The following is a 23,838-nucleotide window of genomic DNA, read 5'->3' on the forward strand; positions in this document are numbered from 1 at the left end:
ACTGCCACTTGCTGCCTCCTGTTATGTGCCACCTTCTCCTGCAAGAAAGCGGGACATGTGTTGGTGAGTGTCCTGCAGAATGTTTGGGTGATGTGCCTGTCATGGTTGAATAATTGCCAGTCTGTGTGACCTGTGAGTCATGGGTGTGCGGCTTGCAACAGTGATAATGTGTGAGGGTGAGAGGAAGTATCTGAATGGAAGAGTTGAGTACTGATGGAAAGAGTTTGTTGGTATGTAGGTGATTGGGGATGTAATGCATGGAGCAGTGGATGCAGCTAGTGGTGCAGTTGGTAGGAGATGCCTCTTGATAATTGACCTCACACATCTTGACCATTCGTGTCAAAGCATTGAACTTCTTCCTGCACTGCATCCATGTTCGTGGTGCTATGCACCTGACATTGACTTTTTCTCCTACTGCTTCCCACTGCCTCCAGAGCATGTGTCTGGAGGGCCTCTTTCCCCCACTGCGGATATAGGATGTCCCTCCTTCAGTTCACCTCTTATGCCAAGCCCTCTAATGCATCATCAGAGAACCTTGGTGCACGCTCTCTCGTAGGCCTGGTACAAACTCAAGTCGGCAGATTGGTGAGGTCTGGTGTGCAGATTGGAGGATGTGAGATTTAGTATTCTATTCAATGTTTTAACATAACACAACAACTTGTAAACATAGGGATGGGACCTGCATCTATGTTTTACATGTGCAATGTCTGATCTCCATTCAGACTCCGTGCAGACCCATATCTTATTTTTTTGCAAATAAGAGGTAGAGGCTGCCTTTAATAGGTGCAGGCTGACTTTAAGAGGTGCGAGCCACTCACATGATATCCAGGCCCCCCCTGCTGGTGAGAAGTCACTGAACAAATCAGCTAGTCCTGGCTCCTTGCACTGGAACCCGGTAAGTGAGCAAGCAGCACGAATCTCATGTGCTGCCTGTATCGGAATGACCGGGCGTGGGTTAATCGCGCACCATGACCCCCGCACCCAGATTTGGGGGTTATTGAATTTAACCCCCTATATGTTTAATGCAACATATTATTAAATTGTGAATATTTATAAACTGCCACTTCTCAAGAATATATATTTTATCCAATTTTATAGAGTTTCTTTTTCGGTCTGTATAGATATCCCTGATTGAGAAGGTGTCCAGGTGATTAGGTATGATTCCAGGTTTCTGTCAGTGCTGGTCTGGAGCCAGCGAATAGGAGGTGCTCACAATTGGTGTGAAGTCATGTCCGTTCTTCCCTTCTTAACCTTGCACAGGAGCCTTGCTCATAAAATAACTGTCTTTAGATGATATTCCTTCACTCCCCCTACTTATACACAAGCAAACCAAAGGTGAAAATGGTGACCTGTCACCCAGCCTTCTACAAGTTCCTGTCTGTACACCCACTGCTCAGGCCTAGTGTTGCCCTAATACACATCTGAATAGAATTACCAATTCCGAAAACACAAGGGGTAGACTTTGGTCTGGGCTCATTATTAGGAGTGCGGCACAGGTACGATGGGCTGAATGGCCTCCGGCTGTGCTGTAAGATTCCATGATTTAGAAATTGCTGTGAAGGTTCTCATTGTAACTCAATTGTGTGAAAGAAATAGTACGACTGCAAAAGTTATTGTCAAGGGTTTGTTAGAATAACAGAAAATAGAAAAGATTGTTTGGTTTACCCAGAGTTTTTCACTAACCAACAATTAGCAGTGATTTATAAAACCTGTCTAATTCATACAATCAAACAAGCTGTCGTCGCTATTTAACAGTGGGACTTTCTAAATGCATGGATTACTTTTAATTTGTTTAAGACCAAGTTCATTCAGTAGACTGACAGAAAGCATGGATATTAGAGCTGTGTTTTTTTTGCAATTGTGTTAAACTTTATTTTGAAGAGGACCTAATAAGAATTATATAATTTGGAACCAAAGACCTATAAATAATAGAATCCCTTAATACATGGGTGGAATTTCCCCTCATGCTTTATAAATGAATGGAATATTCAACTCTATCACCCCATTATCTGAGTCAATCACTTCTACTACTGAGCTGAGAAGAAATGACAATAACCAGTGCTGGAGACGCTCAGTGGCATCACACAGCTCCTGCATCCTGCCCCAGCATTGCTACTGATAGTATAGCAGGCCAGATAATGTTGTGTGAGCATAGCTTGTAATACTAATTCCTTTTATTATTATTGTGTTGTCCCATTAAATTACTGCAATAGTAAGAAGTATTCTCCATCGTTCAGTGCTGCCCCAAGAATATTAGTTTTCTAAAATGTTAAAACTTTTTGAAAAAATGCAGTAAAACTTGTCATAGCAGAGCATACAGGAATCTCCCTGCTCTCATTCAACACCTGGAGAAATTATAATTATCTGCATTTTTAATTAATGGGATTTTAAGAGTCCACGTTTCTACTGATGTGTACTTCCAATAATTACTGGAGCTTGTTGCTGCCCTTAGGGGGTGATTTTAAACCCCCAAAACTGGCAAAATCTTTGGATTCGGCATTCCCAGTGGGAAGCCTGTACTTTTCCGCGCCAACGCTAAACCCGGAAATAAAGCCGGGTTGCAGTCGTGACCCAAAAAACAATTATTTTCAACTCCCACCCGCCCCCAACCCACCCGTTTTTTGGGGTTGGAGTTTACAAGCTGAGTGGCTCAAGAATGCAATCTGATCGAAGGGTAACTGTCCCACAGTCCTTTGATGATCTGAAGATCTTGCAGGGCTATTCTTCCACCTTTAATAGAACTCTCTCATTACAACATTGCTAGTGCACCTTTTTTTCCGAATGTGCACATAAACAAAATGTAAAGGAGGTGGGCCACAGTGCATGTACTTGATTTAATTCTGTTATGTTAGCCGGGGAGAACAAAAGGCGTATTGTGTGATATAATAGCAAAGACATTGCTCTAAGACAGTTAGAAAAGGTCTCTTTTGTAACTAGGCTATTTATAAAAGAAGAGTGTGCCATTGATTATTGTATTCTGAGCTTCCAGGTAATTACCTTTTTTCCCCTCTGACTGCTTTCCAGGTGTACAAGCCAGTGGAGAGGAAATCGATGCCACCTTAAGGTCAATCTAGCAGGATCTCTCAATCCTGCTCCTGCATCAAATAAAGATGGAAATGGTAAAGAAAAAGAACCATTGTTTAAATGATTATCTTCTGCAGCCTCCTGCTATTACTAATTATCTTTTTCCTTTTCATATCTAGTGTCCATATGGGCAGGACTGGCCGTTGGCTTGGGTTTAGTTGTGCTCAGCCTAGTAGCTGTTTTGGTCAGACTCGCTAAAAAGAAAACAAGCAAGTACGTAATACCACGTGTGTTTTTACTGTTTCACATTGACGAGCATGTTGGACTTACTGCACATAATCCTGTTGAAATATACAAACACAAAAAAGTATGACTCGGGAGATTGAGGCACTAGTCAAAAATAAGAAGGAGGCATATGACATGCATAGGCAGCTGGGATCAAGTGGATCCCTTGAAGAGTATAGAGATTGCCGGAGTAGAGTTAAGAGAGAAATCAGGAGGGCAAAAAGGGGATATGAGATTGCTTTGGCAGATCAGGCAAAGGTGAATCCAAAGAGCTTCTACAAATACATAAAGGGCAAAAGGGTAACTAGGGAGAGAGTAGGGCCTCTTAAGGATCAACAAGGTCATCTAAGTGCGGAACCACAAGAGATGGGTGAGATCCTGAATGAATATTTCACATCGGTATTTACGGTTGAGAAAGGCATGGATGTTAGGGAACTTGGGGAAATAAATAGTGATGTCTTGAGGAGTGTACATATTACAGAGAGGGAGGTGCTGGAAGTCTTAACGCGCATCAAGGTAGATAAATCTCCGGGACCTGATGAAATGTATCCCAGGACGTTATGGGAGGTTAGGGAGGAAATTGCGGGTCCCCTAGCAGAGATATTTGAATCATCCACCGCTACAGGTGAGGTGCCTGAAGATTGGAGGGTAGCAAATGTTGTGCCTTTGTTTAAGAAGGGCGGCAGGGAAAAGCCTGGGAACTACAGACCAGTGAGCCTGACATCTGTAGTGGGTAAGTTGTTAGAGGGTATTCTGAGGGACAGGATCTACAGGCATTTGGAGAGGCAGGGACTAATTAGGAACAGTCAGCATGGTTTTGTGAGAGGAAAATCATGTCTCACGAATTTGATTGAGTTTTTTGAAGGGGTAACCAAGAAGATAGATGAGGGCTGTGCAGTAGACGTGGTCTACATGGACTTCAGCAAAGCATTTGACAAGGTACCGCATGGTAGGTTGTTACATAAGGTTAAATCTCATGGGATCCAAGGTGAGGTAGCCAATTGGATACAAAATTGGCTTGACGACAGAAGACAGAGGGTGGTTGTCGAGGGTTGTTTTTCAAACTGGATGCCTGTGTCCAGCGGTGTGCCTCAGGGATCGGTGCTGGGTCCGCTGTTATTTGTTATTTATATTAATGATTTGGATGAGAATTTAGGAGGCATGGTTAGTAAGTTTGCAGATGACACCAAGATTGGTGGCATTGTGGACAGTGAAGAAGGTTATCTAGGATTGCAACGGGATCTTGATAAATTGGGCCAGTGGGCCGATGAATGGCAGATGGAGTTTAATTTAGATAAATGTGAGGTAATGCATTTTGGTAGATCGAATCGGGCCAGGACCTACTCCGTTAATGGTAGGGCGTTGGGGAGAGTTATAGAACAAAGAGATCTAGGAGTACAGATTCATAGCTCCTTGAAAGTGGAGTCACAGGTGGATAGGGTGGTGAAGAAGGCATTCAGCATGCTTGGTTTCATTGGTCAGAACATTGAATGCAGGAGTTGGGATGTCTTGTTGAAGTTGTACAGGGCATTGGTGAGGCCACACTTGGAGTACTGTGTACAGTTCTGGTCACCCTATTATAGAAAGGATATTATTAAACTAGAAAGAGTGCAGAAAAGATTTACTAGGATGCTACCGGGACTTGATGGTTTGACTTACAGGGAGAGGTTAGACAGACTGGGACTTTATTCCCTGGAGAGTAGGAGGTTAAGGGGTGATCTTATAGAAGTCTATAAAATAATGAGGGGCATAGATAAGGTCGATAGTCAAAATCTTTTCCCAAAGGTAGGGGAGTCTATAACGAGGGGGCACAGATTTAAGGTGAGAGGGGAGAGATACAAAAGGATCCAGAGGGGCAATTTTTTCACTCAAAGGGTGGTGAGTGTCTGGAACGAGCTGCCAGAGGCAGTAGTAGAGGCGGGTACAATTTTGTCTTTTAAAAAGCATTTGGACAGTTACATGGGGAAGATGGGTATCGAGGGATATGGGCCAAGTGCAGGCAATTGGGACTAGCTTAGTGGTATAAACTGGGCGACATGGACATGTTGGGCCGAAGGGCCTGTTTCCATGTTGTAACTTCTATGATTCTATGATTCTATGATTCTATGATATGAAGTAAGAAAAGACCATTTGGTCAGCTAAGCTGTTAAATTTCAACAGACCATATACAATTTGGTCTCTATGTTAATTCTGCAAAAGAGGTGAATAACCAAAGGTAAAGCATCCAAGAAGATAAAGTTAAGTGAAATATCTCTCTCACCAACATCGTTGAGTATAAACTCCAGGCTATCAATGTTACATGAAAGAAACCTATATCACACTTCATCATTCCTCATAAAAATCGCAAAACTGTTTCACATACACGCAGTTTGAAATGCAGTGCCTGTAGGCAAACATAGCGGCCATTTTAGGCACAGTAAGATCCCACAAACCACAATGAGATGAGTTGCCAGTTGATCTTCTTTAAGTCATGTTGATTGAAGGAGAAACGTTAGCCAATACAACAGGACATTACAACTTCAGTTATTCAGCTCTGATAAATTGCATTCCGCAGATGGCATTTCCACAGTTCTCAACCACCCAGGAACAAAATAAATCATAGAAAAAAAGCCCAGTTTGATTGATATGGAATATATTTATTGATAGTCAGCAAAATCACGACAGTAGTAATTTTCCAACTTGACACTCCTGACAAGGTGTGCGTATCAAAAATTCGGCACGTCCGCCTTTCCAACCATTAGGCAAACCATGAGCAGCATGCACACAATTTCCACTATGCACTCTAACATAATCTGGCCAACATGCAGACTAATAACGAATCAAGCCTGCAAATGTGCCGGTGGCAGCAGCACAAAAATTCCACCCACTCTGACCTGGCTGTGACTCCATCCCAAATCCCAGAGACACAGTCATCCAAATAATAGGAGCGAGTGCTCACACCTGTAGCAGCGCAACAGCAACGGGCATCCCATGCACAGTTCCCTCCCACACCAAGAGAGGAAGCCCAGTGGCTGCTCGGGCCAAAGACTTAAAGTGCTGCGAATGCCCTCAAAGAGTGTCCCTTGCTGGTCGGCCTTCACCCCAGATCTACTGCTGCACAAACATTCTTCGCTCCCATTGCAGTGAATCAAAATGCTGATAGTGGCTCCCACTTGTGGCCTAGAATGGCACCTACACCTGCTTTCCGAATTATTTCCCGAGTCAATAGGAATATTAGGGGGCTCATTATTGACTGAGGGGTGGTGTTAGGAAGAAGATTTCTGTTTTGTTAGGCATTGACACCAGTTCTGGCAAAGATGGAAGCTGTTCTGCAAGGATGGGATACATCTGAACAGGAAGCAAGCTAATGTACTGGCAAAGTGGTTAATTAGGGAAGTGAAGAGCCAATTAAACGAGGAAGGAAAGGGGCAGGCAAAATAAAAGCAATCAAAAAGAGCAAATAGAGAAGATAAAAATAGAAGTGGTAAATATACAAATAAAGAATAATTAGCAAAAAGGCCAGCACGAAGTAGGGATAAAGGGAGTAGAGGAGGAAAATGTAATCAACCAATTGTAATCACAGAAAACACAGGGATAAAGGAACAAGGTATTAGCTTGAACAAAAAAATCAAGGGAATAGGAATAGTTTTAAATATGAACAAAAAAATATAAAGTGCTTGTGCTGCAATGCTCAGAGTGTGGAAAATAAACTGAGGGAATTGGAAATAATTATATCAGTTATGTCAGGAAGGTAAAGATTTAATAACACCAACAGAATCTTGGCTGCAAATTGGACAGGAGTGGAAAATAAATATATCATGCAGAATATTTTTAGGAGGGACGGAACAGGTAAGAAAGGAGGAGGAGTAGCAATATTGGTGAAGGAGGGAATACATGTTGTAGAGAGGATTGATGTGCACAATAAAGAGTTTTAGACAGAGTCAGTATAGATAGAGATCAAAGATAAAAAAGGGATTGTTACATTAGTGGGATTGTACTACTAATTGCAGGAGAGAAATGGAAGATGAAATCTATAGACAGATCAGGGAGATGAGTTATTGTTCTCGGAGATTTTAATTACCTACTCATTGATTGGGACAAGAGAAAGGGGAATGGAATTCCTAACATATGTGCAGGATTCCTTCTCTAGGCACTGTGTTCATATACCTACATAGGGAGAAATGTAAGGAATCTTACAACACCAGGTTATAGTCCAACAATTTTATTTTAAAATCACAAGCTTTCGGAGATTATCCCCTTCGTCAGGTGACGAAAATAAAATTCCTTACATTTATCCACCCCAGTCCATCACCGGCATCTCCACATCATAGGGAGAGACATTGCTCGATCTAGTTGTGATTAATTAAATGGGTCAGGTAGATGAGGTAAATGTGGATGAGCACCTCAGATGTAGTGATCATAATATGATAAGGTTTAAGGTCCAAATAGAAAGGGAAAAAGCTGGTGCAAAAGCAGATTTTAGAAAGATGAGAAGTGAACTTGCTGAGGCGAGGTTCAAAAGAGAAATTGTCACACAAGACTTCGATCAACAATGGGATCATTTTCAAAAGGAGATTACAAAGTTGCAGAATAAAGCATGCCATTAAAAATGTAGACTACTTCAAGTTTCAAAATGCTATGGATAAATAAAGAGTTTAGAAACAAACTCAAATTGAAGAAGAGAGCATATGGGGCCTAAGTGTATCACAAAAATTACAAAAAATAAGAGAAAATATGAAAATAAGGAGAGAGATTAAGAGGGAGATAAGGAAATCATGGAGACAGTATGAAGAGAGAGACTCAGAAAATATTAAAAAGAACAATAATGTTTCTACAAATTTATCAGTAAAAAGAGAACTGTCAAATGAGAGGTGGGATCCCTGAGAGGAGAGGAGAGTGAGTTAGTAGAGAATGTGGGAATTGGTTGGGATAATTAACAGCTACTTTGCTTCAGTATTTACTTAAAGAAGAATATTGGGGGGCAAGGTAAATTGTGAATTGGTTGAAAGTGAGATCTGAGAAATTATAATAAATTAAAGGAAACTAAAGAGTTATTTAAGCTTAAGGAGGACAAAGTGCTGGGACCTGACAAAATACATCAGAGGATTCTGAGGGAAATGGGGGAAAGAAATGATGGAGCCTCTAGAAATTATTTCAGGGTTCCACTGAGAGTAGATGTGTGCTGGAGGTCTGGAGAATGACCATGTAATGCCTATTTTCAAAAAGTGAGCCACAGCTAAGCCAGATAATTATAAGCCAGAAAGACTAGACAAGAATAATGCAGTAGATGTAATATATTTGGATTTTCAAAAAGCCTTTGATAACATACCACATTGTAGACTGGTGACCAAGGTCAGAGCATGTGGAGTCAGAGGACAGGTAGTAGAATGGATAGCATGCTGGCTACAAAACAAAAAACAGAGATAGGGGTTAAGGGTAGCTACTCAGACTGGCAAAAGGTGGGAAATGGTGTTCTACAGGGATCGGTGCTGGGACCATTGTTGTTCACAATTTACATTAACGATTTGGATTTGTGAATTGGAAGTACAATTTCAAAATTTGGGGATGACACCAAATTGGGAGATATAGTTAATACAAAGGATGAATGCATCAAAATGTAAGAGGACATTAATAAACTTGCAGAATGGGTGGGTAATTAGCAAATGAATTTCAATATAGATAAGTGAGAGGTGGTGCATTTTCGTACGAAGAATAAGGCCACATACTGCTTGAATAATAAGAGACTGAATGGGATAGAGGAGCAAAGGGATCTTGGGTTACAGATATACAGATCACTAAAAGTAGTGACGCAGGTTAGTAAGGCCATAAAAAAGGCAAATCAAGCACTGGGATTAATTTCTAGAGGGATAGAATTGAGAAGCAGAGAAGTTATGTTAAACTTGTATAGAACCTTGGTTCGACCACACTTGGAGTATTGTGCACAGTTCTGGTCTCCGTACTATAGAAAGGATGAAGAGGCATCGGAGCGGGTGCAAAAAAGATTCGCAAGGATGATACCATAACTGTGAGGATATACCTATCAGGAAAGGCTGAACAGGCTGGGGCTCTTTTCTCTAGAAAAGAGAAGGCTGAGGGGTGACATGATAGAGATCTTTAAGATAATGCTAGGGATTGATAGGGTAGATGTAGAGCAAATATTTCCACTTGTGGGGAGTCCAAAACTAGAGGTCATAAATATAAAATAGTCACTAATAAATCCAATAGGGAATTCAGGAGAAACTTCTTTACCCAAGGAGTGGTAAGAATGTGGAACACGCTCTCACAAGGAGTAGTTGAGGCAAATAGCATAGATAAATTTAAGAGAAAGCTAAATAACCACATGAGGGAGAAAGAAGTAGAAGGATATGCTGATAGGGTTGGATGAAGAAGGGAGGGAGGAGGCTCGTATGGAGTATAAATGCTGGCATAGACCAGTTGGGCCGAATGGCTTGTTTCTGTGCTGTAGTTTCAATGTAACTCACTGTAAGTTAATCTGTGGTAGGGGAAATTTTGGAATCTTTAATTAAAGATGAAATTACTAAATATTAGATGAAGAGAAAATAATTAGAAGCAGTCAACATGGATTTCAGAAAGGAAGATTCTGCTTGACAAACCTGAATGGTTCTTCGAGGAGGTGACAGATATGGTGAATGGGGAAAACACAATGGATGTGATGTACATAGACCACAGAAAGCCTTTGACGAGGTACCACACAGGAGACTTTGGAGAAGATTAAGGGGTATTAGGATGACGTTAGCAAATTTCACTAAAAACTGGTTAGAAGGGTGGAAACAGAGAGTAGGAGTTAGGGGCAGTTTGTCAGAGTGGTTGGAAGTAGACAGTGGTGTTCCATAGGGTTCTCTGGGACCAGTTCTGTTCACAGTGTGCATCAATGATTTGAGCATAGAACTAGAGGGAGCAATGTCCAAATTTGTAGATGATACTAAAATAGCAGGCATAGTTGATAATTCTGAGAACCAAAGGAAGCTGTAAGTGAACATTGATAAGATGATGGAATAGGCAAAATAGTGGCAGATGAAATTCAATGTCAGTAAAGGTGAGGTGGTACATTTTGTATAAAAAAATAAAAGTAATAATTATGCTTTGAATGAGGGAAAGCTGAGTGATGTAGAGGAGCAGAGTGATTTGGGGTTTCAGGACCACAAGACCTTAAAAATACTACCTCAAGCAGATAATGCCATAAAAATAGTGACTTTTATAGTAAGATGCACAGAATATAAAAGTCGATATGTAATGGTGAATCTATATGAAATCTTAGTAAGACCACAATTGAAATATGATGTGCAGTTTTGGAAGGATATTGAGGCAATGGAGACCATACAGCACAGATTCACTATGATGCTGCCTAGTATGAGGAAATATAAACACGGAGAAAGACTTGAAAAATTAGGACTGTTTTCAGTAGAACAGAGGTGTTTAAAATGATGAAGGATGGGACAGAGTAGATAGAAACAGAGGGGTGGAAATTGGTTATAGTCCAACGGCTGCACTCAGAGAGGCCCGAAATTGGGCCTCGGACCTCGGGCCTCATTTCAATAATTTAGACAAGCTGCTGCCACCTCTTTGTGCCTCCAGAGGCAGCTCACCTATTGAAGCAGGTAAATTTTGGGCTGCTTGCTTCTCCAGAAGCATCTCTCAGGTAGGGTCCGGAGAGTGGGGGGAGAGGACAATGGGTGACGGGCCTATCACGGGATGGCAGCGGCCTTCTGGAGTGCTGTAGAGCCAGGATGAGAACTCCTGCTCCACATCAACCTTAGAAAAACAATTGACCAACCATTTTGATGGCGCCCACAGGCCGCATCCTCACCTGGAAAAACTGAGCGGAGCAGGCCCAACACATACTGTGCTTAGGGCAGCCCAGTTCGTTGGAGGGGACCTAAAACAGGCATTAAGTCGCTCATTAGCATATGCAACGGGCCTAACGCCTGTTTTAGGTGTCCCCCCCCGGACCCCTGAAAATCGTCTGATGCCAATATATCATGGAACGTTTCTCAGATGTCACTGGGGCGCGATTACAGCCCTGCAAAATTGGTCATTTATGTCCCCACTTTCCAGATGGAAAATGGGTGCAGTAATGACCAATTTATACTCCATACTGCACTTCCAGTGGACATCGGGCACAAGAGATTCCCACGCAAAATTCGTTAGGCCTAGTACCCATTTTACCAGTGCTAAGTGGAAGTTCAAAATCATGTAGATGAAGAAGAGGAGATGGCCAAGGACAGATCCTTAGGGAATTCCTGAGTTAACGTTGCAAGGGTGGTCTGCTGGAAATGAAACCATTGCTGGAGATGCTCTGGCTACAAATGAACAGGTCAGAATGGAACCAAGCAAAAGGATTTCTCCTGAACTGCACAAAGGAGGAAAGTCTTTTCAGGAGGATGGTGTGGTCAATTGTATCAAAGGCTGCAGGGAGGTCGAGGAGGACGAGAGGAATAATGCGGCAAGGTCACAGCCAAAGTGAATGTCATTTGTGACTTTGGTTAGTGCCAGTTCAGTGCTGTGGCAGGGACGGAAACCTGATTGGAGAGATTCAAACATGGAATTGCAGGAAAGATGGGCACGGATTTGGGTGGCAACAACACATTCAAGGAATTTAGAGAGGAAAGTGAGGTTGGAGATGGGGCAGTTGTTTGCAAGGACAGAGTGGTCATGGTGGGTTTTTTGAGGAGGAATGGGGGATAATGATAGCGGTTTGAAAGCAAATGGTTTTGAAGCTAGCATGGAGGCCAGAAAGGGAAGTTGGGTGGTCAGCAGTTTAGTGGGAATAGATTCAAGGGAGCAGGAGGCAAAGTTGGAGGTCACTATAAGATCTAGAAGCAGTGCAGAAATTGACATCGGCCCAGGAGAAGTGGATTTCTGGCCAGGACCCATACAGCAGCAAAATAAAGCTGAGAAACAGTGCACCGAAGTACAGACATAAGCTCAGCAGGTAACAGCAGCAGGCCGGGGATGGGCTGTAGACTAGACAAAGTTACCTTAAAACTTGATGTGACTGAATAGCAGATCAGAGTCACAGTAGTCGAGACTCACACTGTCGTAGGGCAGCGTAGTCCTGATGATGGGAATCCAGGAGTTGGGAAGTCAAATATGAGCGGAATTTCGGCAGTTGAAAGAAGCTCAGTGAAAACAAACAAGCAGGGTCGGGGGATGGGCAGTGGGGTCTGCACAGGTAACTTTATACTTGTAACTTGAACTTGTAGTTTGGACTAAAATGCATTCACTATTAGAGACAGGGGAACTTAAACATTGGAAGAGAGGAGATTGGGGGAGAACAGGCAAAGGATGACCACGGATGACCAAGGATACAGTTGCAGAGCAAAGGAGCCATCTCTTCCTTAATCACTGCATAGAGCAATGTGTTTTCAGTTTAGGCAACTCTGTATGACTCTGCCAGTGCTGTATTTGGTGAAGGTTAATGTTGGGCATGTCACTTATTGAGTATAAAGTTATTTCAAATATCTGTTTTAAAAAACTTTTTCTCACTAACTTAAACTGATACAGACCCAGTCAAGATTTGATACTCTAGCAGTGTCCATTAAAAGATAGAAGGGAGAGCTAAATACCTAAGGTCAACTCAAACTCATCTACCAAACATACAATAACTGCATAAAATTCACACAACCCACGCTCCCTATTGGACGAATGCTGGAGAGGATGCAGTCAGACTAACACGCACCTGCAAGTTATTTGATCTTCCCTCGGATCCAATCTAGACAGCATTCCAGGATACCACGAAGACCATAACCAACATTGAGGTACCTCAGGCCATGTTTGTTGGATCTGTCCCGAGGGGTGCAAGGGCTGCCTGAGATGCACAGACTAGCACATCTCTCACTGCATTCCCTCAATACAGAGGCAAAGCTGTGCTCCCTCCGCAAACATGTGGATTAAGCATTTGTGAAACACATGCCAGTCAGAGCGCATGATGTACAGCTCTGCACAATGTTGGGAAAGTACCAAGTAATCCAAAACCCTTTCCTAGAGACACAGCCAGGTCCCTGCTCACCAACACTACTCCATCACAGGCAAGAGCAGGCTGATCCCAGATAGATAACAGAAGATCGCCACTACCACTCCCAAGTGCATTGAAAGAGTGACCCAATCGATAATGCCCCCATAAAAGATAGGATAGTCCCTGTGCACTAATGTCCAAGTACCCCCTCCATGGCTGCCTCAAGTGTGTAAAATGGCTGTACAAATATATGCAACTCTGCACCCTTCTGTAAATGCTGTGTTAACAATACATAAACCAGGGTACAACCTTTTTTTTTTAAGAATTTTCAAAAATATGTTTGACTATGTAATAGTTAAATATTTGACTGTTTTCCTGATTGGATTTGTAATGTCAGGCTTCATGAAATCAAGTTTTTATGATTGTTAAAAATAGATAGAAAGGAAACAATAGTGAAATACAGAAATTGCTGATTGGCTAGTGGGTGTTTGCAGTACTTGGTGCACAGTACTGACACCAGCAGGGTTGAAAAGAGCAGGGAGCGGCTTCACTTAACGACTGGTGCTTGATTTATTACTTTGCATTCCAGCACACAAGCTCGACATCCATTTAGCTGCTAAAAGCAGCCTGACTATTACCTTTGGCTTCAAAAGGTTTGCTGTTTCCTTCTGAAGCTAGTTAGGCAATAATATACCATGTGCGTTTTAGATCAGAGCTTTGAGGATATGCCAGACAGCTGGTAAGAAGATCACTAATGGAGTCTTTCAATCGACTGATTTTCCCTCAGTTCTCCACTTCTGTATGTGCATAAGTACATCATTATAATACAGTATAACTTCAAGGTATTGAAACGGCTAATTGGTGACCCCCTGTGTTTATTATCAATACCTGACCCATATAGATCAGGAAGGTGCCAGGTTTTGATTTGCAGTCTGTGCTGAGTTAGCTGATTTCAGCTGGGCAGTGGTAGCAATGCTACAACTGGCCTCAGCATCCCTGGGTTAGGAAGGAGAAAATTGGTCAGGAGTCCCACTCATTATCACAATACAGTGACAGTACTTTTGTGTTTTAAGGAGGCACTGCCTTGATCACTGCAGAAGACAAAGAGCAGCCCTAGCCATGCATTATTTTTATCACAATGACGTTACAACCACCTAATGTGATAATCACTTCGCAAAAGGATGTTGTATTTTAAAGTTGATTTGTCACGTTTATTACAGTGTTTGGCAAACAGAGAGGGAGAGTAAAACAACTTGCTGAACAGTTTTCAATAAAGGCCTCTATAAACCAGTTCAAGTATCTCAGAGTGCTAGCAGTGCAGTGTGAGAGAGACAGCAGGAATCAAAACAGAGGAAAGCCCATTTGGCCCATCAAGCCTGCTGCTTCCATGCATCATGATCAATATACCCTATGGACCCATTTAACCTTCTGAGGCATATATTTTGCCAAAGACAATCAAACAAAACACATCTCTGCTGTTCAACACTGGCCTGATGTCTTTCAAACAACATCTCCCCTAGCAGGAAAGGAAATGATTGCTGTGTGTTATAGAGTATTTGATTAACTCAATCTATAATTATCCCTTTAATCACCAATCCCATTTCCAACCTGAAATTTATCCAATTGCATATTAAAAGAATTAATCATCTCAGCATTTGCTGGGAGTCTGCTCTACATATCCACTACTTTGTGGAGGGGAATGGAGGGAGGGGGATTTCTTCTCATCTCTGATCCATTAGATTGTATGATGGACTCTATGAGGAGGACAGAAACGGGTTCCTGATACTGTGAACAATCTGGTACTCACTGCATAGAGCATCTGGATATAATGCACTGTATGGCTGACTCACAAGTAGCATAATGTGTTGAGAATCTTGCTGTAATTAATTTTCATAGCAAAACAACCAATTTTAAATACCAGTGGCACAAGCAGAATACCAATGGGGTCTCCCATTCTATACAAGATGCATTCGGCTCATGATTCAGTCCATTATAACACATCATAACTTTGTTTTTATGAGTTCATTGACAGGCACTCAGGGACTAAAAGGGGACAACTCATTAATAATGAAAATAAAGGCGCTGAATTAGAAATCCAGCCAAAACTGCTGTAGTTATCATTACTTCTGTGACTGCACATCACTGTTTGTTTAGTATTTTATCAAATAAAGCCTTATATTATGTAAAATTGTAAATATCGTGCAACTTCCCATTATCTGCATTCTGTTCCCTAACAAGTGTCCTCAAAGTTCATAGATTTTTGTGGGAGTACTGGATCTGTAGAAATTGAGACCTATTCTGTTGCAAAATACAGCAATATGCCTTTGACTTGTAAATGTTTCATAAAAATCGAAGAACACGTGTGTGTGTTTTCCTAATGTTGTTTTCACCTGTTCCCTTCCCAAAAATACAACAAAATGTCAGCTTGATAAGAGTGCACAAACTATATGCAAAATGCATGTTACAGGTAGTTTTATGAGCCCGCAGTGCCAGGTCAGAAAGTCTTGAACAGCAGGCACCCTTACTTCCAACATGGACCACCAGCAGCATGGCCTCGTAAAATTACCCTTACCATGTCATTTTTTTGTATGTTGTGAAGTTTAACTTCTTTTATCTGTTAAATCTGAACATATTTTTGAAAATACTTCTCTTGGAGAATAACTTTTGAACAACAATAATTTAAATTTCTAATTTTTGGTGAATTTTTGTTCTCAGCAAGGTGAGCAATATCAATATTATTCCCCAGAATGGAACATTTCTGCACCTTTTGAAACCCAGAACCCTTATCAAGCAGGTCAGGTATAGTATAGGCAAGACTCAGTCTTCCTTCTATTCTCTGCTAATAATGTGCGCCATAAAAGCACTCCTTTTTGCACTGATAATGAATTTCCCCATTTCCCACACCAGTCACCTTACGGATTTTCTGAGTGATATTGCCAATCTTATGCTAATACATCAGTTAAATGTGGACAGTTTTGTGCCGTAGCCCTGACCTCAAGCAAATTCATTCAGGTGACCAAAGAGGCCCTTACAACAAGCAGAGTGAGGAAATCTTCGCCCTATCAACCTCGGCTGAATTAATGCATCGGCACGGACTCGATGGGCTGAAAGGCCTCCTTCCATGCTGTAACCTTTCTATGATTCTATGATTCTAAAACCCAGAAGATAGAAGTGAAGGATTAGTGTACTACATTATTTCACCACTCACTCCCCCATTATCATTTTATAGTGTTGCCCTAGAGGCATGTTACTTGATAATGGTCTCATTTCAGCATTTGTAAGCGCAGACACACACACGCTCTTTGATTTTTATGAACATTTACAAGTCAAAAAGCATTACGACTTTCCTCCTGATTATTTTAAATGCTGAACCAAAACTGCCCTTTCAGAATTCACGGATAATAGATCTTCTTCATTCCATAAATAAAAGTCACACAATCCTCGCTGTGCTTTTGTGAGAGTGAAGTTGTTCACAAGTGATACAATGATACATAATGTGACATGATTTAACTTGTCACATATTCTGTTTGCAAACAAAGTAAACTTTGACAGACTTTTTTCTCGTGAACACGCAGCCTCTGTAACTAGAAAACAGGTGAAAATAAGGGGACGCTTTGATTACTTTGAGGTGCATTTCTGACCTTAGTTACCCAGTTGTGACAATTTCTTGCCCTGGCCAATAGTAGTTCATAATATAGAGCCCAATACATAGCTCATAATATAGATCCCTGCACAATGAGTGACCCAATTGAATGCGAGCCCAGCAGTTTGTGACAAAATTAATATTTTTAACTACAGACTTACAATTAAAGCTGCGTTGATGGCCAATATATGAAACCAGTAGAAGACATTTGTGGGAAAGGTGTTCTGAACCCATAAAGTACCAGTGTTTGGGGTGTAACTTAATATTGAAGAGTTTTATTTGTAACTGTTTGGATTATTTTTTTTTAAAGGACACCTTTCTCAGGAACCAAATGTGGTCCAATATCCAATATTCTGTATGGTGATCAAAGGGCAAATCTGACTGGAGAGGTAGGTATCATTTTACAAGAGCTCCTGCACCTATTTGACACAATTAATTCAAGCAGTAAGGACATATGGTTAGAAAACAACTGTGCCCTTCTTTCTATTAGAATTAGCATTACATTTAACACTACAGGCCCAAAAATCCTCAGGCCTGACTCACCCCTGGAATGCCACCCTACTGCTGACCTCTACTCCTGACCCTGCTAGAGTATCCGAGGTCAGGGTGGGCTGATCTGTTTAATATATTTTGGGCAGGCACTTTTGTCAACATGGTCACATCTTGAGCGCCTGCTAGAGGAGGGGGAGGAAGAGGCTGGTGGACCCCCTCCAAAAGATAAAGCTCCCCAGCTGATGGCAGTCTTTTATAAGAAGTCTGAAAAATTGGTAGACATCAAATTGGAATTTCTGCCCCAGGTGCGATGTCATTATTGATTGTGTAAGGAAGTTAAATGAATGTCAACAGGTGGACAATTAACCCCATGACTGTCATTTCAGTTGTTTATATTGATTCTGCTTCACAATGTTGGGCTCAGTACTTCATCAAGGCAGTTCTCATGTTGATTGTGTCAACTGTACTCAATATTTAAAATAAACAATATTTTAAACATTAAATGTTGTTAAAATCAACTGTAGTTCATTGTAATGGCTTGAATTAAAAGAAAAGACTCCCTAGGTGGGTACAGGCACTGTTTGCTGTATAACTAAACCCTCTACGTCAGAGATCTCAGGTTAGATTTTTGCTTTCTTCTGAGTAGGCATTTGGGGCTCTACGCTTGGTCCTCATTGTGGCCCTAGTTTAGGGAAAGAAAAAGATAAGCCTGGCTTCCTGCTTCTGATCACTGCCCGGTGACCCCTGCTGGAATGTGAGCAGGTGTGGATGTTGTACGAGAGCAGGTCGAGGGTTTGCTAGGTGACCATTACTGTCTAAGCATCCGTATGAGGAGTGGACACATGGCACCAGTGGGCTGTCAGCAGCTGTGGAACAGCAGCCAAGCAAGTACTAGTGCCTTCAGGAGAGGAAGGGAGAAAATTGGAACAAAGAAACAGTTCCTCGAAGATAAAACATGCTCTTTAAATATCATTGGGCTGGATCAGGCTAACAAAAGAAAATTTATTCATCCTTACATTTAATCAATATCTACAGGATACAAATAACCCTAATTAAGACTGGCAGGGTACATGGAAAAATACCAAAAAAAAATGTCTTAGTTAAGACTTGTTAAGTTCACAAGACAAATGTTTCTTTCTGTATGAATGGTATCCTGGGACTTGTCCAGTTTTATTCAATAAAAATGTAATTAGTCATGTTGTTCTGTGGTGTTTGTTCTCCTGACAGTTCTCAGTGTGTAACTGTGCTTTGTAACTGACTGATTGCTAAAGCAGTGCCATGTTACTGTGCTTTCTCTTTCAGTTTGCAATGGAGGACCCTTTGATTAGTCCTGCTATCAGTGTTTACCCCTGGCGCACTCCGTGTAAGGTAAGGTCAGATCCAGCTATTGATAAAAATGGTTTTACTCAGTTGAGATAAATAAACCGTCCCAAAATTTACCTCATTATTAGGACTATGGAACAATAATAAAGTTAAATATTTTTGTTGAGTAATCCGTTCTGAAATAAATACAAAAATAAAATAAAAATAATTGGGCTAGGCCAGAGGATGTTGCTAAATGTTACCAGGAATTTCCAGATATCTCAGATCCATAAATCATTTGATATTGAAACAAAAGAGGTTCCAAATATGTTTTCCTAACATTTCCCAAAATGCAGCAAATGTACTGTCTGCAAAAGTTGATGGTACTGATTTTGTCTGCAATAAATGGGTAATGACACAGTGAAATCACTTAATTTACCAAAAGGTAATTCTGTCAGTGAAATCTGGATTAGCATTTGACGTTTTGTCATTTTTTATCACACAGATTCACTTAATTTTGTGTTTTTAGCTGTACTTGTGTTCTGGAGAGAGTATGGGGCATGAGCACACTTGGGCCTAAAAATTAGTTCTGGCGCGAACTCGGTACAGGAAAAGATCCCTGCACCAGAATGGGTAGGCCCGAGGCCCAATATCGGGTGGGTGAGCTGCAGACACGCTGGTGAAGATGTCTGGAATTTCTCTGGACTGTTATGAATACGACAAAGAGTGATGACTATCCTATCTACCTATCTGGATGAAAATGTTAGCTGAGATAATTAGTACATGGAAGATCACAGCAAAAGTCATGGGGATTTTATAAACTGGAAGAATTCTTTTCTCAAGGCTAATCACATAATGAATATCAGGACTTGGAATATTCAAACTTTCTGGGTTACAGCAAATGGAGGGAAGCTCATGAAATAAAAGAATACAGATTTTAGGTGTAACAGACTGTCCCTACATTGGCTCAGGCCAGAAGATAATCCAAGAAAAAATGTTTTTAAGTAGTAAGTTTGACATTTCTTGTTCATTTTTACAGGTGTTTTCCAATGTATCAAACACACCCACTTCCTTTTCCAATCCTGTATATGAAGGTACAACAGGGAACAGAAAGGCACCAACAGAAGAAATTTTTGGAACTTTGCAAATGTAATCAAATGAATTCTAGAAACACTTAAAAAAAATCAAAATAATACACTTGCCTATAAAATCGTGGATCTAGAGCTAAGGTAAAGAAATGACACTAATGTTCAAAAATGTTTGTATGATTTTTGCTACACTAATAAATAAGAACCTTTCTGACAACAACCATAAGGCTGTTTATTCAGAATAAATAAATGTGTTAAAGTTCACTCCCTCTTTGGTAAACTTCCCTACTTGAATCATTAAGTAGGGAAATTATGTTTTGTGCACATCTACACAGCAGAACTGTGACTATTTAGTTATGTTGAATTTAAAGGCTTCCCTTGCTGATCATAAATTGAATTCATGTCATGTTTAATGTGTGCATAGAGGATCATGTGCTGTGGTACATATGGAATGCATCATTAAGATAGAGGCTGGAGTAAAATAAAACTGTCAAATGACAAAATTCTGAGAGATGATATAGTTAAATGTATTCAAGGTGAAGCTGACTGGATAGCAATGTTACAAAATCAGCATATTTCTCAATTTACTGCAATGTGTCTGATCACATTGTCACTTAAGATCCCCTGTTAATATGTCAACAGCTCCTTGGCACCAATTGATGTGTATTTGGCCATTTTCAATACTCATAGTCAGCACCCAGACTCCCATCTCACCCGTTTTAACTTGTCTTTTCCATTCTGCTGCCCATTTCATGACCGGCTTGGGCAGCCTTGTATTTATTATTATCCGAATGTGTCCTGCCACTTCAGTCTTTTACTAATAGTGCCTGTCCCTTCTCCATCTTCTATTTTCTCTGCTTGCTTTCTCTGAAGCTCCTTGGGCCCCGATTTCAATCCAACCCGCCCGGCAGAAACGGGACCGGTGAGCGGATGAAAGTACAAAAATTGACTTACCGCCCCATTCCTGATGGAAACTTGCCGACCGCCATTTTAACTCAAGAGCTGTGCGCCAACACATTGACGAGCAGCCTGGAGAAAGTAGCAGCTGCAGGAGCATCTGTAAACCTTCTTCCGCTTCATGAGAGATTCAGGCAAGTCAGTCAACTCAATGTGGAGGCACTGAATGAAGGACTTGGGGGAACTATCTGGAGAGGTCAATGTCAATTGGATTGCTAAATATGCAGGGCGACATCTCAGAGAGACTAACGGGTATTCAATTGACTCTCTCGGGGATTTAAGGATCTTTCTGATTCTGTGAGATCCATTCTCCCACTGATCGTTGGTAACCAGAATCTTATCCCAGTACCTGTAGAGAAGCTGATGTGTGTGTTTCAGAGGCTGCTTTCCCTCATGGCAGATCATGTGCTGAAGTTGAGGTTCAGGATTAGGATGTGATGGCCAGTTGTGAGGATCAAAGATTTCCAGATGATAATACTCTATTCACCTATGAAGGACACCAAATGAGTCCGTCTCTGAGCTGTCCGACAGCTGTTGCCACTGTACCTATTTCATGTTCTACAACATCAGCAGGTTTATCATCAGGCTCTCTTGCACCCTTTGGAGCATTTATCGTCAGTCGTTTCCTGATTGCAAAGTTGTGAAGCACACAACATGCCACCACAACTCGTAAGACAGTGCTGGGCACATATTGCAAGGCACCCCTGGGCATATCCAGACACCAGAACCTTCCTTTGAGCTACCTAATGGTGTGCTCATTTCTTATCCTTGTCTTTGTCTGCAGCATTGAAAGTTCTAATAAAAGGCAGCATGAGCCATGGGAGTAGCAGGTATCACTACTCACCCAGCAGCCATCCTAACCGTTGCACCTGCTGTTGAAAATAGAGCTGCAAATCTGAAAAATTTGATGGCCCTCTCAGTGTTCTGTGTGGGAACACTGTTGAATTATAGAAATTAAGCTGCCCATCAAAAAGGGTAATAGAGACTTGGTTTATAGAGGAGTGTTCAGTGAATTGGCTGATCTGCCAAAAGTCCTCTGAGGCTCTCTGGAAAGTGCCTGTGGCATAAAAATTGAGAGCTGTCGTCACTTTCTCTGTCACAGTCACAGCTGCATGTGCTGTGGAGCGTGGCTGCAGATCTGGCTGCAGCAATAAACAGAGCTCCTCCAAAGTTTTGCTACTGAATCGCTGCCTCCTGATTGATACATCCTGCTGGATGAGTGCTGCTCTGGTGCTGCCTGATTAATCTGGCTTCCCTTACAGCCTCCTGGTGCTCATCTTCCTCCTCTGGCATATAGATCATGTAATGGGAATCCCATTGTGCAGTCCTCAGAAATTCTCTTGAAATAGAATGCTTTCCCGGGTAATGCAGAATGTAGGTGAAAGCTTCCTGAGTATAAGAATGGGGGAAAAATCCAATACCTGCAGTCTTTCCCAAGCAGTCTCAGTTCAGCAGTGTCCTTTTAACCAAATAATTCTGCCTTGATGAACATATCCTGGCAAACTACGCCTTTTAAACAGTGCACATGTTTTCAAGGGCAGATGGGAAGGCGGAGGACACAGAATTTAGGCTGGGTGACGTGAAACTCTGTCATTTGCACCGTGAGGATGGGCACTTCTTCTGTGGGCCCTAAAACTGGAATTTATGCCAGAGCAATCACTCTGCCCCATCAGAAATTACCGGCCCCGCAAAAATGCAATAGGTGACTTATGCCCTCCCCCAATCCTCTTACCTAACAGCACTGTGAGAGAACCTTCACCACACGGACTGCAGCTGTTCAAGAAGGCGGCTCACCACCACCTTCTCAAGGGCAATTAGGGATGGGCAATAAATGCTGGCCTCGCCAGCGACGCCCACATCTCATGAATGAATAAATAAAAAACCCAGGAATTTTGGGGTTGATTTATTTGCAGCAATTGCATGCTTTACTATCTCCTTGAAATGTCAAAACAACAAAGACTCTTCTCCTGCTTTAAGTCTCAACATAACATTGATCCTAGAAACACAGTCACTCACCTCTTCTGTGGTGAAATTCCATCAAGAGAGTCTCTGCCTAGTTCAGTTTCTCTGCTGACTGCCTAGTGGTATAAAATCAGCTATAGATAAATCATTCAAAATCCTTAAAGTTTACTGAAACAAAGGACATAATGCAACTGTATCAGAATTACATTAGATTAACAGCCATTCACAGGCTAGCAAGTTACTGAGGATATTTGTCCACACAAGTACATCTGCCAGTTATTGTAAAGTTCAAAGCAGCCCCGTCATTCTCACCACATTGATGAGAATCGTAGCTAAGCAGAAAGGTGGCTGGAGATGCTGCAAAGGAATAATGCATCTGAAGTTACCCCTTTGCATCCCTGACTGCAATATATATTCTTATTGATTGCAGAAACACAAGTTAGCAATATTAACCCTGCGATTGCCATGACTAACAAGAAAGAATCTGACAAATAATCTAACAAAGACAAAAATGCTTAATTTATGTCACAGAACTCTTGCCATTTACTTTACTTTCTTCACCAAACTTTTTTCATGTAGCAAAGGCTCTGCTTTACTTTTATTTTCTTTAGTAATAAAAATCCATTTGCCTTGATTACAGATATATAAAATGATTATTTTCTTGGTGCTAATTTATCTCATTGTCAGGGTGGTAAATGTTGCTAGCTCTGGTGCAAAAAAGCAAATAAAATAACAATTTTTTTAGTGCCAATGGAAAAGCGCATTTGCAGAATAATTGGCATAGAATCATATAAAATTGTACCTGTGCCCAGTTCTTTCAAAGTATGTAAAATTGAAAACAAATGGCGTTATCATGGGACAAATTCTTCACCTTCATGATATTTAAATGTTTGTATGCTGCTTTGGGGTATATTCCATGGGTTACACATGGGACTAAAGAGGCTGCCAAAAAAGATAAATGACGTTCCTCCCAATTCTAATTATGAATTTCAGAAATATTACAGCACACACACACTCAAACTATTCTCTTTTACTCTCTCTCTGACGTGGAAAACTTCTTGGCACAGCAATGGTCTGACTTTACCAGCTTCTCGAGTGGCTGATCGAGGGAAGTCAAAAAGAGCTTATGT

At 41.3% G+C, this 23,838-nt stretch overlaps 1 protein-coding gene across 1 annotated transcript in view; it reads left to right on the forward strand.

Annotated features, from left to right (window-relative positions):
* The window catches only part of malrd1 (MAM and LDL receptor class A domain containing 1), a 397,527-nt gene extending 377,538 nt beyond the window's left edge, over nucleotides 1-19,989 (forward strand). Inside the window, exons 36-40 of the mRNA XM_068007090.1 lie at nucleotides 3,025-3,119; nucleotides 3,204-3,297; nucleotides 17,218-17,296; nucleotides 18,702-18,767; nucleotides 19,741-19,989. Coding sequence (XP_067863191.1) covers nucleotides 3,025-3,119; nucleotides 3,204-3,297; nucleotides 17,218-17,296; nucleotides 18,702-18,767; nucleotides 19,741-19,854 — 448 coding nt within the window. The 3' untranslated portion in view covers nucleotides 19,855-19,989. The remainder of the gene's footprint in view (nucleotides 1-3,024; nucleotides 3,120-3,203; nucleotides 3,298-17,217; nucleotides 17,297-18,701; nucleotides 18,768-19,740) is intronic.
* The last annotated feature ends 3,849 nt before the right edge of the window (nucleotides 19,990-23,838 follow it).

Source organism: Heptranchias perlo, chromosome 2 (genome assembly GCF_035084215.1).
Source record: "Heptranchias perlo isolate sHepPer1 chromosome 2, sHepPer1.hap1, whole genome shotgun sequence".
Lineage (NCBI taxonomy): Eukaryota > Metazoa > Chordata > Chondrichthyes > Hexanchiformes > Hexanchidae > Heptranchias > Heptranchias perlo.